The sequence below is a fragment of the Carcharodon carcharias genome, chromosome 6 (assembly GCF_017639515.1).
Source record: "Carcharodon carcharias isolate sCarCar2 chromosome 6, sCarCar2.pri, whole genome shotgun sequence".
NCBI lineage: Eukaryota > Metazoa > Chordata > Chondrichthyes > Lamniformes > Lamnidae > Carcharodon > Carcharodon carcharias.
Window position 1 is genome coordinate 62,906,744 of NC_054472.1, and position 19,556 is coordinate 62,926,299.

General features: G+C 41.5%; 1 protein-coding gene across 1 annotated transcript in view; it reads left to right on the top strand.

The window, feature by feature from the left end:
- csmd3b (CUB and Sushi multiple domains 3b) overlaps nucleotides 1–19,556 on the top strand; it is a 2,092,226-nt gene that overhangs the window by 1,009,558 nt on the left and 1,063,112 nt on the right. Inside the window, exon 6 of the mRNA XM_041189252.1 lies at nucleotides 16,863–16,975. Within this exon, the coding sequence (XP_041045186.1) occupies nucleotides 16,863–16,975 (113 nt within the window). The remainder of the gene's footprint in view (nucleotides 1–16,862; nucleotides 16,976–19,556) is intronic.

Consider the following 19,556-nt stretch of genomic DNA (forward strand, 5'->3'; position numbering starts at 1 on the left):
TAATTATGCAGCAGTGAACTGTTTTAATTTTTTTCTCTCTGTCTCACTTCTGGGCGGATTCCTGGCACAGGAAATGGAAACCTGATAAATGATCTGTGTAAAACTAACCCATGGAAATTTGCTATTAGGATCAGTGGAAAAACAGATGGACAAAAACCCTGCCCTTTTGCAACATTGCCAGAGGAAGAGAAATTTTCAATGGCATCTGGAACAAGGTGGTTCTATTGGGATGAAAATCATTCCCTGAACCTTTGTTTTCTTGGATTCTTAATAAAGAAGATGGTAAAAAAAAGACTTGCATTTATATAGTGCTTTTCACGACCACCAGGCATCTCAAAGCACTTTACAGCCCATGAAGTACCTTTGAAGTGTAGTCATATTGTACTGTAGGAAACAAAGCAGTCAAGTTACACATAGCAAACACCCACATGGAACATGCATGTCCTACCATGGCATTTTGTAGTGAACTGTTCTCTGAGGCAAGGGTCTACTGAGGTTAGCAAATTTCTTTGGGATCCGCACTCTGGAGAGAGCATAGGAACAAATATTCAATGCAAGGAACTGCTGAGTTTACTGAAGGTTAGAATTCAGAAGTCATGAGGCGCAGAAATCCATAGCTGTCAGAATTTCACTTTCAGTTTCTGAACGGCTGGATAACTAGCCAATTGGGAATAAAACATTTTGGAATATCTGCCGGCTCATTTCTTGTCATGTTCATATACTTTGCATGCGGGCACCTTTCATTATAAGAACAATAGTTTGCTTTCCAGATCACTACTGGCTGTATTATTTTTCTTCAAGTAGTATTTAAAATAATCATTACAATTATTGCATAAAAGCAAAATACCATGAAGCTGGAAATCTGAAATAAAAAAATAAAATGCTGGAAAATCTCAGCAGTCTGGCAGCATCTGTGGAGACAGAAACAGAGTTAACATTTCAAGTTCAATATGACTCTTCAGCCCAAGCTGGGTCATCCTTTCTTCTTCCATTTCAACATCTTCTGTTCTGCTACTGTTAAAATGGCAACAGCAGTCAAATTGAAATGTTCACAGTCTGGTTGCCATTTGTTATCAGTAAGCTTTATGACATTCACCCATACAAACATTGTGGCTGTTATCCTTTAACAGATTCTTTGTTGAGAATCTTGAAGTCTGAATTGCTATTAATTTTCAAACACTGCTAAGACTTTTGATTCGTTAAACTTTGTCGCCTGTGTTACACTTTCAAGTTTATTTTATGGGTAACTGCCCATGAAGAACAGAAGGGAGATCAAGGAAATGTGCTGATGGCATGACAAAAATCAAAGCAACTTTTTGGAATTCAGCCCATCAAGAGTCAGTTTACCATGACCAGGCACTATTAATTCAAATTGCATTTTTCTTGTCAGTTTGACAGTGGACCAGCTTGATTCTATTTTAAAAGAACAAATAAATCACAGACCCGTAATTTCCTCATAATTGAATGAAAATAGCATGTTGTAATTGTAACGTGTCTCAGGATTTAATTTAAATCAGCTTCTGAGCATCTAATGGAAAGTTTGGCCCAAAGGTCATCCAGTTGATTCCGATGCTCCAAGCATTGCTGTGATAATCCCCAGATGATCACTAGTGGAGGGACTGACCTCCATATTGATCTATGTTCCTGTCATGCAAGACTCCACTTCAAGAGTGGAGCTTTGCAAGATTTATGTTTAAAACCTATCTGCAGCTGCTTGTTTTGCATCACGACCAAAATTTAATTCCTGCACCGCCCCCCCCCGCCCCCGACGCCCCGCCCAACCACACACATAGATATCTTGTCAATAGAACAGAAGTGTTTAAATTGCTGAGATCTATGTTACGTGAATGTAGCCAGGTTGCTTGAATGCTGTGCGAGTGTAATACCAGAGGAGACATGTTCAAAATTAAAGAACCTTAAGTTGGACTTTCTCCTTCAAATTAGCAGAGAAGTGGAACTGACAGCCGGACTGCATCTGATGATGTAGTAATACTCCTTCAAAAAAAATGAATTAATGTTTTGCCCCTGAAACTTCATGGGTTTTTCATAGACTCCTACTGTAACTTTTGTTGGAGACATGGAGGAAAGCGGGCACAGAATTTCACACCACTGACTGGCTCCATCCTGCCCCGGGCCATTTTGCCTGAAAGAAATGAGGCCTATAATGTTGGAGGCCGACTAGACAGTGCAGCCAACTGAAGGTAGCTTCCTGGCTGCAGAGCCAGGGGCAGTGGGTCAACACCCTAGGCTGACTGAAGGGCCCTCTCTGCCTGCCTGGGTTCAGTTGCAGCCACAGGCCACCCTGTGGAGGGGATTCCCCCTCTCTGCCACTCCACCCACAATGATGGCCTGGCTGAAAAGACTTTTATTTTACTTCAAACTTAAAAAAATTTGGAGAGAGGGCATCAACCCTGTTGCTGCTTCCAAGCTGGAGGGCCTCCTATTGCTCCTCCAGCTTCGAGAGACCTTATGGGCTCCGCTGTTCTGAACTGGATAAAGGACCTGTCCTCTGGTCATTAATTGGAAAAACTCAGGGAAAATCACAGATGACTGACTATTCCCCAACCAGTGTGAACTCTTGACTCCCATTTGAGCCTGGCAGCAGGCTCCTGAAGCCCACAGGGGAAATCCTGGCCCTCTGCACTATTGTACACATCCATTGGTCTCTTGGTGGAAAATCTCCATCGAATTTCAAAGTACTGGCTAGCAAAGTAATTGGAAGGTTATACATTTGTACTGCTATCTAATGTTTCCCCAGGGTCTAGGATAAAGCAGACAGTAAGTGATTTAATCAGCACTTGGTTTATTATGCCTTTAAAAATAAGACAGATGGAAAAAGACTCCAAACATTTTGCAAGGCTATGTATCACTCCAACAAGCAGATTGATCAGCATTTTTGGTGAATCGACACCTACCCAGCTCAGTTAATTAGTTGGATTCCATCAACAGTGAACAACGTTCATCCATCACAGTTGTCCATCTAAACAAGCACGATCAGTACTTGTTGGAAATAAAAGCCATGATTGAATACATGATATCTATATTAAACAATTTCAGGGCAATTAGTAAATATTCATGTTTTGTCAAACTTGGTCCATTTTGGGTTCAGACTCCACTTAAAACAGTGTCAGTAAGTACAAAGAAACAAATTGTTCCATTGTGCAAGAATTCCTTTTTATCCCATTTCAAATGTAATTACAGTTACCTTGAAGTGACGAGTGTTTCTGACTCCAGGCACAACAAAAGTACAGGTAAAAGAAGAGTTGCGGCAGTGAGTTGGAAATTCGCTGCTGTAGATGCAATTTTTATTAATTATTGGAAAAGAGATGTTCAGTCTGAGACAGCAAGTGGCAGAGTATGTGATTATTATCTCCACTGATGGAACCAGACTGATTAGTCGCTGTGTGGAGTATCTAAATCTATTGTCAGGTAAAATTGAGGTAAGTATCCACATATCACCCTTGGGATGTGCTGTGTGTCAATTGTTACTTATAGATTATGCTTATAGGTTTGCATTTGACTTTGTGAACCTTTGAATTTTGGATCAACAAAGCTAAATCTCAAATAAAATTGAATTATTATTTTTAAAATTGAATTATTATTTACTCCTCGATTCAAAACTGAAAATTTGCTGAAGATTTTGAAATGGATCTCGTCATTTAAATAAAACAATTAAATAATTGGCTGTATTTGTTTTCTTGTGCTCTAGTGTAGACATTTACTTAATGGGAGTGCAGACTGGTGAATCAGGCACAAAGGTCATTGTGTCCAGTTCACTATTCAACCTTGCAAAATTTATCTTAATAATATGACTTGCCTTTGATACAACTGCATTTTGGGCCCATTTCAACTCCTTTTAGTTGGATCTTCTGGTGGGAGATGCTCCTTAATGAAAAAGTGGCAGATCAAGAATGATGAACCCACTCACTGATCCTCATCGTAATTTCAGGCTTATTTGAATAAATATGGCGAACTCTTGGCCTTGGTATTATCAATGATTGGAATTTTACTCATTGGAAGTTTGGAAATACTCTGCTGTTGCAAGAGTTAAAGGCCTGAAGCAACTTAAGAGGCCAGTCGTCATTGCCATTGCTTCAACTGTAACAGGCCTATTTAGCATTGTACAAATATCGAGGACTCTGCTATAATGCTTGGAGGCTCCCATTATATGGACTTGGATGTTGAAATACTACTATATGAGATTAGGTCAAGGAGAGAAGTCCTATTTGAAACAAGTAGATGGTGGATCCTTGGAGACCTGCTTAAGATAGAGGTGATCAGGAAATCAGTATCAATTCAATCAATCCACAAAAAGCTAATCAATGCTGTAACATGTTTAATGACCATATCAGGTTAAGCAAGGAAGAATGGTCAGGTGTATATTCCAACAATACATTAACCTAAGCATTTTGACACATGCTATGGCCTCCCTCTCATACTGCGTTAAAATTACTTTCCATCAATACTCATGAGGTAACCCAGTGCCCTTTACATCCTCAAACTTCATCTGGAAGTGCTCCCTCACATATCCCTGCATGCAGTCAACCTACAAAAAGCCTTATCACATGGAGCATAATTGCTTATTGCAGTCACCTGCCATCAAACCAACTGTGGGTTAACAATAACATTATGGTGTCAATAAAACTGTGAAAATGTTGAGCTCAGTTTTAACTCTGTCTAATTTGAATGGGTATTTAGTGAGTTGAAATCTTGCCCATAATGTCTTTGGACAGGAGTTGAAGCTGCTTTCATTAGAGAGTATGAATGGGAGCTTAGTGAGATTCCATGTCATAGGAACAAAAGATAGTTCTCACTTTTTAATTCTTTTTAGAGGAAAAGATGTGATAGGTGCCAGCCCCTGTGAAGAGGAAACCTTGAAATTCTTGTAGAGAGAGTCCTTAGAGAGTGTCAGATGGGGACTTTGGAGGGCGTACTATTATTTGCTGCATTAACTTTCAGAACATCACATGTCTTTCCTTCCACTGAAAGTGACATGAACTCCCCTCCTTAGAAAACCATTTGAACCCCCACCCCACCCTCCTTCCTCTTTTGTTCCTCCAAACATAATTCAGCAACAGGAAGAATTAGCACCTCATGATGCTCGCACTTTGCAATATTCATGGTCACTCACTTTATTCCTACCAAGTACCAACAAGTATCATCTAAAAATAGTTAGAAAGCGAGACAAAGGATAGTGCACTGGGTGGCACTAAGCACAAGTGGACAATTGCATATGGTGGTGGTATGTGAGAAGGAAGAAACTACCAGCTTGAATGTAAGGTGAGCAGCTCTCACAGCCTGCATATAAGAAATATTGATACAGGTATTGGGAAGTTATTAATAAGTAAGTGTACTGCAGATGACAGTTTGTACTAACAATCTTCGTAGGACATTGGAGGACAGGGACAGTTTAATAGCACTGGAGCTGCCACAGGGCTATGATTAGACTAACACTCATATAATAGCAATACCATAGGAAATGCCCTTAGATGATTCTGCCTTTCTGGGTAGCAGCATAGATGTGCCCTCCTGAAAGCCCCTCTGGTGCCTGTACGTGTAGCAGAAAAAGGAGTAGGGCCAGTCTGCTCATGCAGTAGCAGAAGAGGTATACCTGCAGCAGGCCCACTTAGTTGCTATGATGCAAAGGTCTTCTCTGACCTAAGAAACACGTATTGACATACAGGTGCCTCTTGTTCCCATAAATACCTGCCATCCAGATAACACCGAGGAGAAGATTGGGGTAAAGAGGTAATATCTCACAGGCAACATGGTGAGGATGATGGTAGAAGGGAATGCAACATATGGATTGACAATAATATTATGGTGCCAGTAGAACTGTGAAAACATTGGGCCCAATTTTAACTCTGTCTGATTTGCATGATTATTAAGTGAATTGAAATCTTGCCCAAACTGTCATTGGACGGGAGTTGAAGATGCTTTCATCGGAAAACATGAATGGGAGCTTAGTGAGATTTGATCACAGGGAAGAGGATGCACGTAAAAGCATCTAAATCTAAAGGGAAAAGAAAATTTGTGGCCAGATGTGAAAGTCAAGAGAAAGCCTCTTGTATGGGAATAGTTTGACTGCCTCTTGAAACCAGCAATGGATTTGCCACAGTGTGTTCCTCAGGCTGGTTTCATTGCTGCCCCCGTGCTCTTCTCCTCTGGGACCTCCATGATTATTTTTTATATATTGCCGCATTGTGCAGCAGGTATCACATAATCATGTTGTTTAAGAGCCTAAATATATATTGCAAGGTGTTCCAGGGCAGAATCTTCCGATCGGCGAGTGGGGGCGGGGCCCGCTCGCCAACACATAAAATGATGCGGAATGATGTTGGATGGAACTCCTGACGTCAGCCCACATCATTTCCATTTTCAGGTCAGCAGAAGCGCAGCCGAGTCAGCTGCCCGCCCAACCTGTCAATGGCCTATTGAGGCCATTGAAAAAATATTTAAGGTCGGGAATCCTGGCAGGCTTTGGAAAAAGCATGAAATCTCATCTATGGGCAGGATGAGGTTTCATGAGGGTATTTCAATTTTTAAGAAAGGCTTCACTAAAACTTGTGGACAGTGTCACATGAGAGGACATGGCAGCGAAAATTTTTAAACATGTTTAATGTAAGTTTTAAATCGGAGCTGATCTCTCTGCGGCAGCGCTAAACCTCGGAGATCTGTGTGCTGTTTCGTGTACAAGCGAAAGAGCGCACTCCCAGCTGAGGGAATCCCGCCCCCACTCGCACATGAAGCGCATAGTGCTTCCCGGTGGACATCATGCTGGGTGTGCCTTAATTGGCCCGCCCACGTAAAGTGGCGGTGTGTCCTCAATCTGGGGCACTGATCAGAGGCACGCCCGCTCCTCCACTTCTCCCCAATGGAGGGAAAACTTTTCCCCAGGTCAATCTAGGCATCTGAAGTATTGAATATTGAAGTCAATGGTATCCTAAATTATGACTTGGGTTACCTGCGTGGACCTCAATGTGACAATGCCAAGTTCAGAGACTAGCATTCATATTCCAGGAGCACCCTGAGAATTTGTCTTCAGGGTGAAAAAAATACTGAAACTCCTGATTGCCTTAAAATGAATGCACTGTTGGTGCTGCCAGGGAAGCAAGCATGCTCTTGCTTGCGTAGAGTTGCTGATCACAAATGAGTTGCAAATTGAGAGAGTGGAACCTTTACCTGTTGATGTAGGTAATGACACTGGTCAGTCTGGCAATGTCTTTGGGAATCCTAGGACTCAGTAAAAGTGCACTTCCTCATCATACTATGGTGAGTGTGTCCATGTGGAAAGAGATATAATTTCTTCATTGTGCAACTGACACCTCAAAGGGTTGCTTATAGGACAGCACAATATTTCAAATCACTTAATTCAAATTAGACAGAGTTAAAACTGGGCCAAAGTTTTTACAGTTTTATTGGCACCATTATATTATTGTCAACTTATATATTCACAGCTTCTGACCCCAGTAGCATCCTGGTATGACCCATTAGCATGAAAATGTATGGAAATTGTGACCTTCTCAATAGTCTGTTGTAGAGTTAGGTAGTCGAACAGGTAACAGCATGTTTCAGTCGTCAGTGACAATTTCTTTGCAAACAAAGCCTCTGAGAACATTATGATTTGGGAACTACAAGTAATAGCACCTCTTCCTGTATATTCTAGTTTGGGGGTTATCCATGGCTGGATGCCAGGTCCTTTGGCCAGGGTATCCCTCCAGTCCCCTTCTCTTCCATAAAGCAATTAAACATGGAATACTCAATAAGTGATGATAATTTTCACCTTCAAAGCCCAGGCAGTAATCTGGCAGAGTCAACTCCATGCCTGTTGTAGAGCCAGCCTGATGTTCATCCCAATGAAAATAAAGGGATGATAATCATGCGGGGTATACAGCAGGTTTCCAATCTACTGCACCAGCGGCAGCATCTTCCGGTCGGCGAGCTGGGGCAGGGCCCACTTGCCAACACGTAAAATGACATGGGGCTACATCTGGCGTGAGTCCCAACGTCACCCCGTGTCATTTAGATTTGCAGTTCGGCGGACGTGCAGCTAAGTTGGCTGCACGCCCGCCAAACTGTCATTACAAAACTGATTAAGATGATTAATGGACCTACCGATCCAACCATAAGGTTGGTGAGTGATCCGGGAGACCAGGCGGGCTTCAGGAAAAACATGAAACCTCATCCACGGGCAGGATGAGGTTTCAAGAGGGTATTAAAATTTTTATGAAATGTTTCAATAAAAGTTATGGACATGTCCCAACTCATGTGACAGTGTCACATGAGAGGACATGGCAGGGAAATTTTTTTATCACCTTTATTTGAAGTTTTCAATCGGAGCCGATCTCCCTAATGCAGCACTTTGCCTCAAGGAGATCTGTGCACTCTTTCATGTGCATGTGTGAAAGAGCGCACTCCTGGCTGAGGGAATACCCCCATGCCCGCACAGGAAGCGCACAGCACCCACGTAAAATGGTGCTCCCCCCCCAACCGGGGGCGCCGATTGGAAGGCTGCTCGCCCGCTCCTGCACTCCACACACCACCCCCCCCCCCCACCCCCACCGATGAGGGGAAAATGTTGACCCAGATTACTTCCCAGTGGTGAAGCTGAATATTGCAATATTGCCCCCATTATATCCTACCGTATATTAGGTCTGAAGGGTCAAGAGGAACTTCAAAGTAAATAGCTCAAAAGCAGCTGTTAAGAGTGCTCTCAAAAATAAAAAAAATCAGAAGAGTGGTATTTGTAAATTGAACAAAATTAGTTATTGAACTCTTGGACAATAAGATGGCCTTTCTAAGTTGTGGTAACTATCGCTTTATCTAACGTGTTGTATACCTCTAAGAAGAATGTTATAAAGGAAGAGCACATGATCCTGTGTAACCAATAGCAGAGTAACATGGGCTGACTCTGTTTGTTAATAGTTAGTTGGAAGTCAGTAGTCTGCAAGTGAGCAGCAGAAGTACGTAGATAGAGTTTGGTGTAGATACACATGTGTAGCTGCTGAGTACTTTCTAAATAATCAGAATGTGTTCCACCCAAGAAGAGGCTGCAGAACTATTCTATCTAAAGTACCAACTTGGTCACCCCGGAGCATGCATGCAAGTGTGACTCACAAGTCGCCACACAAATGAAGAATGATAGAAAATCGGATCACCACCAGCATATTTATAGAGAGCTATTCAAATATGGGTATGCCCTTACCCTGACATCAGAAAATAGGATGGGTGGTAAAGAGGGTGGAGACCTGGGGGTATGGCACATTTACCCTGGAGGTTACCCATTGGACCATCAAGAATGATATCCAGGCTGAAGACTTTTATGAAGGGAAAGCCAGTTAGATTTTACTGCCTCCAGTTGTTTTCAAAGAAAATTAGTTAATTTGACATTGACAAATTAAGGATTGGAAAGAAATATAATGAATAGAAAAGTTTCATATTTTATAAATCGTATTCTTATTTTGGCTGAATATTAGAAAATGGGTGTTAGTTTCTCTACAGGCATGCCTTGATGCCTGGTGCATTAGTGCAAAAATACATTGCTCATTGTGGTTTAACTCCAGCACAGCGACATTGACTGTTTACAAAATTCGTGGTGGCAAAGTACAACAACCACTTCAAAAAACCAAATAAGCGGGCAATTAAGCCCATTAAGAGGGCAATCAAAAGCAAGTTTTCATGGCCCATCCACTTCTACAGTTGGCAGACAGGCCAATCGGCCAGGCGGCCTTTACATTTTTGCTCAAACCTCGATCCAGGGCAGGATGAAATCTCCGTGGGGAAATAAAATAAAAAGATATCTGAGGACTGTTTCTTTATGAGGGATGCTTTCAGGTGCTTGATTGTACTGCATGGACATATTCTGCATCATTTTTGTTGTTTTGTTTATTCTATGGAGGCCTGCAGCTCCCTTGAGGCAGCTGTCTGCCTTCAGGGAGCTCACTGGAAGTGCTCACCAGCACCCTTGGTGATTTCAGCGCCCACTGCCACTGGCAGTGCTGAGCCTTTCTCAGCGCCAATTAATGGCCAGCCAGCGTGAAATCACAGTCGGAGGCCTATCGTGGTTGAGGGCATGTTTCCCTTCTGCCCCTGGGCCCTTCAATCACACATGCCCGACGAGCGAAAAATCTAGGCCCATAAGTAAGAATTCACTGTAGCAGGTGAACAAATGGTACCCACTGTTCATTAGACTTGGCTTGCACATTTAATTTGCATCTGAATTTGCACTGAGTTTTGATGGAAGTGAGAGATGGAAGAGCATACTGCCCTCTGCATGACAACTGGGACCATTGTAACAGGGCAAGCAACAGTGTGTCTCTCTAACCAATCAGATTGAAGGATTGAGGTTTGAACTGTCAGAACCAGGAAGTGTAAATTAGGGCAGTGAGTTCAATGTTAAATTGGCTAAAGGCAGCAGAATAAAGAAAGGGAAAGAAAAATGGACTAAGCAATCGAGGCAAAAGAAACAGAGTGATGAAATGAAAAAAAACTGTCCAACATTTTGCCTCAAGGCTCCAGTGTCCTCTTCTCAGCTCCGATCTCTTGCTACTTAGCACCATAAAGTTGAACTCATTCAAAATTCTGATGTCCACATCCAAACTCAGACCAAGGTCCATTCAGCCATCACTTTTATGCTCTCCAACATACGTTGGTCTGTGGTCTGGAACACCTTAATTTTAGAATTCTCATCCTTGTTTTCAAATCCCACAATGGCCTCATCCTCCCAAATCTCTGTAACCCCCTTCAACCGCTTCTGAGATATCTCGTCTCCTTCAATTCTGGCCTCTTGCTCATCATTGATTTTACCTGTTCCACTATTGGTGGCCAGGTCTTCCGCTGCCTACACCCAAAGCTCTGGAATTCCACCCCTAATCCTCTCCACCACTATTCCGCCCCTCCTGAAAGCCTAGCTCTTTGACCAAGCTTCGGGTCATCAGTTCTGGTTTCATAGGTTCTGTGAATCATCTTGCAATGTTTCACTACATTAAAGGTTCTATGTAAATGCAAATTGATGTTGTTAACTGATCAGTATGCTGGGTTCATCAGGTCACTGACTGGAAGGAAAGAAAGAAGGAAATAAATACATAAATATGTTTATCTACTTATATAGTGCTTTTCATGACCTCAGGACATCCCAAAATAATTTACCCCCTGTGACGTACTTTCAAAATGTAGTTACCATTGTAATGTAGGAAATGTAACTGCCAGTTTGTGCACAAAAACAAACTTCCACAAAAACAATGTGATAATGACAATATGATCTGTTTTTGAGATGTTGGCTGAAGAATAAATAATGGCCAAGGCATCAATGATTACTTTCCTGTTCTTCATCAAAATAGTATCAAACAATAGTCCACCTGAGGGAAAGGGAAACTGGGGCTAACAAATTCCCAGCAAGGGAAATCCTACTCCTCTGACCTTCCCACCTCCCAATTTCATGGGCCATTTGGTGGACAGAGAATCCGCATGCCTCAGACCCTGTTAAAAATCGCTGCATCTCAGACCAGGTAATCACTTATGCCAGGAGGGCACTTCTGGCCCAGAAAAAATTGGGGGCCAAGATGTTTAATTTTTAGTGCAGTGGTAATCAGTTAGGGTTGAGCCAATGCTACTTGTCGTGTAGCCCATGTAAAAGAATGTTCTGTGAGATATTATATTAATACGCATCAGCATATGATTTTTCAGTTTGCCCTTTCTTTAAACACAATCAGTGTCCAGAATTAATTTTTACACATGGGCCTGAATTTTGTGCTTGTTGGGCCCAGGAGCAGACGGGAAACTTCCCCCCACTGTGCTCGGCTTCCGAACACGAATTTGGCCTGCCAGCATGAAACCCTCCTAGAGAAAGGCTCAGCACTGCCAGTGGGAATGGGAAGAGGTCAGGCGCCAATGTGCTGGTGAGTGCTTCCACTGATCTCCCTGAAGGCAGACAGATGCCTGAAAGAGCTGCAGACCTCCAAATAATAAAAAAAAAGCACACTGCAAAAGATGTCCATGCAGCATAATCAAGCATCTTAAAGAATACCTCATGAAAGAAAACAGTCCCCAGATATTTCTTTTTATTTTTAATCCTAACAGAGATTTCATCCCGCCCTTGGATGAGGCTTCATCAAAAGTGTGAAGTCTGGCTGGCCGATTGGCCCTTCCACCCATAAGCTTCAATGGGCCATGAAAAAATCACTTACAATTCGACTGTTAATGAGCTTAATTGCCCACTTAAATGTTGGTGGGTGCTCTTCCAACTTGTGCATGTGCCCGCCAAGAGAAATATCAGGCAAGTGCACAATGATGTCAGAGCACTCAGCCGACATCACCTCGTGCAGTTTTATGCACATTTGAATCAGGCGCGCGCCCACCCACAGCACGTAAAATACTGGCCATGGTTCTCTAATATGTATTTTCCCCTTACCATCACCTATTCGACTTGCACCTTTAAACGATGTTGAGTCCACCTGAATTTGTGGTAACCCAGAGCCAGCATACTGCCTCAGGATGCTCAATTTCCATCTACCAGCCTGAAACTAATAAGACCTGACCCTCAAATAGACTGGGCCTTCACATCAGGTATATTGTGGCTAGAACCTTTGGCTTGGCAAGCGGGGGCGGGGCCCGCTCGCCGAGGCGTAAAAATGATGCAGGGTGACATTGGGTGTGCGTCCTGACGCCACCGTGCGTCATTCAGATTTTCAGTTTGGCGGGTGTGGAGCCGACTCGGCTGTGCACCCGCTGAACTGTCAAAGGCCCATTAAGGCCATTTAACAATCAATTAAATCATTGGCTTGGGCTGCCCATCCAATCTTAAGGTTGGCGGGCAGACGAAGAGCCCAGGCGACCTTTGCATTTTTCATGGAACTTCATCCATGGGCGGGTTTTCATAAAGTGTTGTAAAGTTTTTTATTGATATTAATAGACATGTCCCAGCTCATGTGACAGTTTCACTTGAGGGGACATGTCCTTCAATTTTTTTCTCTGTTTATTCAATGTTTTATATGTGAAACATATCTCCCTGAGGCACCTGTGTGCCTCGGAGATTTCTGCACTCCAAGCGTACTCTCTGACTCAACCTACTCCCCCTGCCCACACAGGTAGCGCTCAACGCTTCCGGGAGTGCATCACGCTGGGCGGGCCTTAATTGGCCCACCCACACCTGCCCCCCGCACAACCCTCCCCAACGGAGGGAAAACTCTACCCATAGTTTCTGACAAGGGATCACTGGATAGTGAATAGCGGTAGGATATATTTTTTTCTTTCCCTAGCATATTTGTCACAATCCAAAAATCTGTGTACTCTATTATTCACTGCCATCGTAAAATATTCTTTACCAGCTGGTATGGATTTGCCAGTTATTCAACCTCAATGACAATATAAATTTATTACTCATAGGGAGCTTCTGAAACAATTATAGAGAAATAAATGTTATTTAGCTTAGAATATGATAGATTGTCATCTAACAAGACAGATCTTTTGATCATGACTATCCTTCAGAACATGATAACCTGAAGTTTACATTTAAGTAAAGAGAACTGACTGAGGAAGCATAATGTTAATGCACCAATTCAAAAAGCTTTTGTCTCCTCCATCATAGGAACATAGGACTTAGGAGTCGGAGTAGGCCATTCAGCCCTTCCGGCCTGCTTTACCATTCAAAAAGATTATGGCTGATCTGGCTGTGGTCTCAACTCTACTTTCCTATCTGCCCCCCATTAACCTTGACTCCCTTGTCTATCAAAAATCTGCCTTGAATAAATTCAATGAGCCTCCACTGCTTTCTGGGGAAGAGAATTCCACATACTAACGACCCTCTAAGAGAAAAAAAAATTCTCCTCATCAACTTCTAATCTTCAAGTCTTGAATTCAAAATATGCTTTAAAAAAATGATCAATTGTCTCAGAAACAGCTAAGATAAGGTGAAATGCTTTCCTTTTTCATTGTGATTGAATCTGGCTGCATTGACCGAATATGCTGAAGAAAAAAAATCACATTTATACTGAGCTGTTTTCTTTGAAACTTATCATTTTAATGATTGCACTTGAAATAAGAAAAGTTTCTGCTTATATGCACCTATAATGTTAAAACCAAGCTTAAAATTCTTGGCCTTGGACAGGTCTGTTAACAAACAAGCGAATTGTGTCTCTGAGTTTATGATCATGGTAAAGTGCATTTTGACTATAAAACATGCAGGTACAGCAAAAAATTAGGAAAGCAAATGGTATGTGTTAGCCTTTCTTATAAAGGGATTGGAGTGTAAGTGTATTCTTATTTCACCTGTACTGGGCCTTGGTAAGGCCACACCTGGAGTACTATGTACAGTTTTGGTCTCCTTACCCTAAAGAAGGATATACTTGCTTTGGGAGGGAGATCAACAAAGGTTCACCGGATTCCTTGGATAAAGTGATTGTTCTATAAGGAGTGATTGACCGGATTCAGACTATATTCCCTCAAGTTGAGGAGAATGAGAGGTGATCACATTGAAACATATGAAATTCTTAAGTGGCTTAACATGGTATTTGCTGAGAGGATATTTCCCCTGGCTGGGGAATCCAGAACACAATAGTACAGTCGCAATAGGCAACCATTTTGGACTGGGGTGAAGTAAAATTTCTTCACTTAAAGGGTTTTGAATCTTTGGAATTCTCTACTCCAGGGAGCTGTGGATGCCCAGTCATTGAGTATAATCAAGTCAGAGATCAATTGTTTTTTGGATACTAAGGGAATTAAGGGATATGGGGATAATACAGAAAAGTGTCGTTGAGGTAAAAGGTCATCCATGATGATGTTGAATGTCAGATCAGCCTTGGGAAGCTGAATGGCCTGGTCCTGCTCCTATTAGTTATATTTGTAAGCCCTGACATAGAGTTCAGATATCAGTGGAAGGAACTTTGCACCAAAAATAGAAGAATGGTCTGTGGAAGTGTCATCAGAGCGCAGCTGTGTATAGGCATCATTGTTTTAAAGCAAAATTTTCACATTTGACACGATCAGGCAGCTCACTGGTCATCTGTTTCTCTTATTGCAGCATGACCTTAGGCTTGCCACAGGATTTCTCTGCTCCCATACTAGTCCCATATGTAAATGACTTGGGGATAAACGAATGACCATGCTAGGTCAGCATATCTGGGACATGAGGAAATCTTTCATTGCTGGATATATACTTCAGTCTGACTGAAGACCTGGGCTCATATTTAGCCCTTGAAGGAATAAACTATAGAAATAATGTCTTCCAACCGATAAAGAGAATAGAGTAGATTTGGAAGATATCATTAATAAAACTAGATTGCCCCATTTTTAGATTAAACCTTGTTGCAGACCTATTTATCCTAGTAGCTACTTTCTTTGCTATAGCATTCTAATATATGAATTTGTTGTCTAATGTAAAAGTTTGTAATAGAAAATATCAAAACAGAGAGCTAGGGTAACGATTTATTCACTGTTTAGAATACATTATTTACAAGTGGTAATGGGATACTGGCCTTAATGGTAATGATGATAATAATTCAAGGATTTCAGTATGACTGAGTGTGGTGCAGAATGACACCAACAGCATGTGTTCAATCCTCATACCGGCTGGGGTACCTCCTGGAGGCCTGCCTCCGTGCCTTGATCCTTATGTGAAGTCGTGCTCCTCAAGCTATATAGCCACCTGTGTCTCCATAATGGGGAGAAATGCTTATGGCCCCTTTGTGCATGACAACTAATTATCTGCCTACCTGACCCATTGGAAGATGCTAAAAAATTGCAGCAAAAATGTTGGGCAGAATCTTCCTGGTTCTGCAGAGGTGAGCTTGAAGGCAGGAGTGAGAGGAAATTTAGATATGAAGACATCAGTCAGCAATCCAACATGTTTCTATCTTAAAAGCAAAAAAATGCGGATGCTGGCAATCCAAAACAAAAATAAAAATACCTGGAAAAACTCAGCAGGTCTGACAGCATCTGCGGAGAGGAACACAGTTAACATTTTGAGTCCGTATGACTCTTCCTATCTTTGTGTAATCAAAGGCAATGCTTACCCACCCAGCAGTAGTGGATAGCCAAGATGAATACTTAAATGCCCAGTTGTGAGCAGATTGGATGCCACCAGGATGTTGCCAGTGGTGGACACCCCCTCCCCACTCCACCACCATCCCATACCCACCCCTCCCTCCTCCCACCTTGCTAGCAAAGCACAAAACCTGGCAGCTTTTTGGAGGCAGCTGGCCTGGAGACCAGCGAAGCCTGTTTCAGCTTCCCTCTCTCCACTTGAGACACAGGGACAAATGGGCCACAGCAGGGGATGCATGCTATACTGTGGAATGGCATCCCTCCATATTGATGGCCTGGCACCTGTGACCACATATTAATTTAAAGGAATAAATATCCCTTCAGGAGGCACCTCAAGAAGAAGGAGCATGTACAGTGTCTATCCTGCAGCGACAGAGATCACCTCTGGCAGTGGGCCTGCCATCCTTTTAAGACATCTGGCCTTCTGATTGGACTTTCAGCCCCATGAACCCGCCCATTGTCCTTAATTAGATGGTGGATGCACAGGCGGCCAGTCAGAATGGCACCTCCCATCAGATTAATGCCAATGGGTTTACTGCCAGCAAGAACGGTTTTGGGACCAGAAGATGTTCCCCCTGTGATTATACTTAAAGGGCATAAGATTCCTCGTTACATTTATCACAAAAGCTGACCGGAGCCATAAGTTCACTCGTCTTGTAATAATGTATTTTACTTTGAACAATTTATGGTGTGTAAAGATTAATAATACTCCCTTCCTCCAATCATCCTTTAAATTTAATGCTAGTGCATTTAGATGACATACTAAATGAGGAAAGTGAACTGGGATGATAATAAAGATATTCCTGTTTTATTTTCTATTGCAGGTTTTCGGGGATGAATCTGCCTCCACCTATTATCAGCAGCAAGAACTGGCTTAGGCTGCACTTTATATCAGACAACAACCACAGACACAGAGGATTCAGTGCTCAGTACCAAGGTAACTTTACACACATGAAGAATGCTTATTTTAAGGAAGTGATTTTGTGCACTCAAAAAAACATACATCCAGCAGTAAATTTGCAGCCCTGGACATCTCTGGGAATAATGTTTAAATAATGTTTAAAGCAAAAATTAATATTAATGTTTAAATTGGATCTGTCTATATTCAAAACCTCTTGAAATATTAATTAGAGTTTGAAAGCCTTACAAGAACAACTTTACGCCAGTGAAGTTTATAAGTAAAGATCATTGGCCATCATCTGTGTTTTCTTAACTCTGCCTCTTTTATTACCTAAAGCAAGATTTTACATATTTCTGCTTTCTCTGGTGAACCTATAAGCAGTTATAGCAAGTATTCCCTGATCCCTGTTGAAGCCATTTAATGCACTATTGCTTTCCAGTGAGCACCTGCAAACCTCAAATAAGAGGGAAAAAAATTGTTGTCAGTGCCCAGCAGTTCCCTTCCAAAGTAACTCAGTGATAGCCCTCAATTTATTAATTACCACCAAAAATTGTAGATGGACAGTTTGTCAAATTAGATGCATAAGTGAGGCTGAGAAATGAGTAATCATATCCACACCAACAAAATTGTGAATGAAACATAGCACTTCATGGAATATTTTTCACCTTCTCACAGAGATTGTTTCTGCTTTATATCAGGTAGAATCATCAGGAGGAGACCAATGTCAATCCTTCGATTAATTTGTCATTACATTTCTTTACTGTTCTGAAGTAGACTGTCATTTTTTGATAGTTTAACTTTCCTCCAAAATAGTCAACCTATTGAAACAAAGGACAATTTTTTAGTGATAAATGTTCAAGAGGAGAGTTATTTAAACATTACAGTAAAAAACAGGAAGGAGCCTACACTTGCTGAGCAGTGTTCAATTAAAATAACGAGCACAGCAGGTTATCTTGGTATTGCTTTTTGTTACTACAAAAAAATGCTGTATTAAAAAAAAACATTATTTCTCCTTGAGTGTTAGTAGTTAGGACGGTTGTCCTAAAGAAATATAAAGTCAGCAGCATATTTCACATAGTATCCTGTTGGTGCATGAAGACTTTATCCTGCGGATTGTATCATAAGAATATAAACAAACAGAGGTGGTTATCTTGTCAAAGTATGTAAATATGCCCCTGCATGTTCTGGTGCACTCCAAAAATCTTCGTGGGATGTCTTCACAATGGCTTAAGCCATATACAATGAGCAGCTATTGATAGGATGGCAGAACCTGACTGGAATCTCTAACTTGTCTTAGTTAAGTCAGAAAAAGACTACTATCCAAACAAGATACAAAATTATTATTACAGGCATTTTACCATTTTTAAAAATGGGTAATATTCTTCGTGATGCTACTGCTACTTTTAAAAAAAAAGCTTACTCTAGGGTGTGCTATGACAACATGGAAATATTTAAGGGTACATTTTAGTTTTGCCCTGGCGTGATCAATCCAGGGTAAATAATTTTGAATCTTTTACTTTTCTCTATTTTTAAAATGGTTTCACTGTTACACCTCGCGCAATGGAAATACTCAGTTTGTGACTCACTGGGAAAACTATACAAGCCATTTGTAATATAAATCGTAAAGAGTCATTTTGAATCTACATTCCACATTTCCAGTGCTTGCAAACAGCAACTAAGCTCTAAAAGGCAGGCATCTCTTAGCATCTCTAAACATGATGAAATTTCGCAAGTAGTGGGTTATTGGTTTGTGCATATCATTCTCCTGACAGGAAGTTATTCATCTCAGTTGAAATTACTGAAGAAAGATCAATCCCCAGAAAACGAGAGAAAAAATGAGAAGTGTATGCTTCAAACACTTGGCTCTTTATCTTGGGCATCATATCCATTTTAATACCGTTAGAATAATCATAAAAGGTTGTTGTTGAAGCTGAGAGGAGTGGACATCTTCACGAGACCTTGATCCTGCTTATTGCCATTAGCAATGTTAGGATTTGAACAAGTGGATACCTGCCCAGTTAGAGTATTGTAGGCTTCTTTAGCAAGGTACAAAGAAACTTGCCTTTTGATCCTGAACTCAACACAGGCCAAAAATAAACTAAGATAACATGTTGCATCAAAATGTTGTAGTTGATAAGAATACACATCCTAGGGGACACTTTCATAAATCAAAAAATCCAAATAAATCCCTTTCCATTACCCTCTCCATCCACTGCATTGAAATTGCTCCATAGTCTGGTAGAAGAAAGTTGAATTGCTGAAAATTTCATGTTATAGGTATCTGAACCTCTGTGGGAGTGCTCACCACCAGATGCGGAAAGAGAATTTTGGACATACCATGAAAGCCACCAACTACTTGCTATATCACACAATGAGCTGTAACTTACAGTAATAGCACATTCTGGCAATTGAATGCTACTTTCTGGCACTTTGAAAAACCAGTACTTTAAGGTGGGCCCACCTACAAAGAGGCTGGCATATTATATATAGGAATATAATATAAATATAATATAATGGAAAAGAAGAAGGCACATTAGACAATGTGATTTCCCCATTTACACTCATTAAAGTACTGTCTGCCAGTGGTGTCCGTGAGTGTCTGGCATCCAGTGTAGCT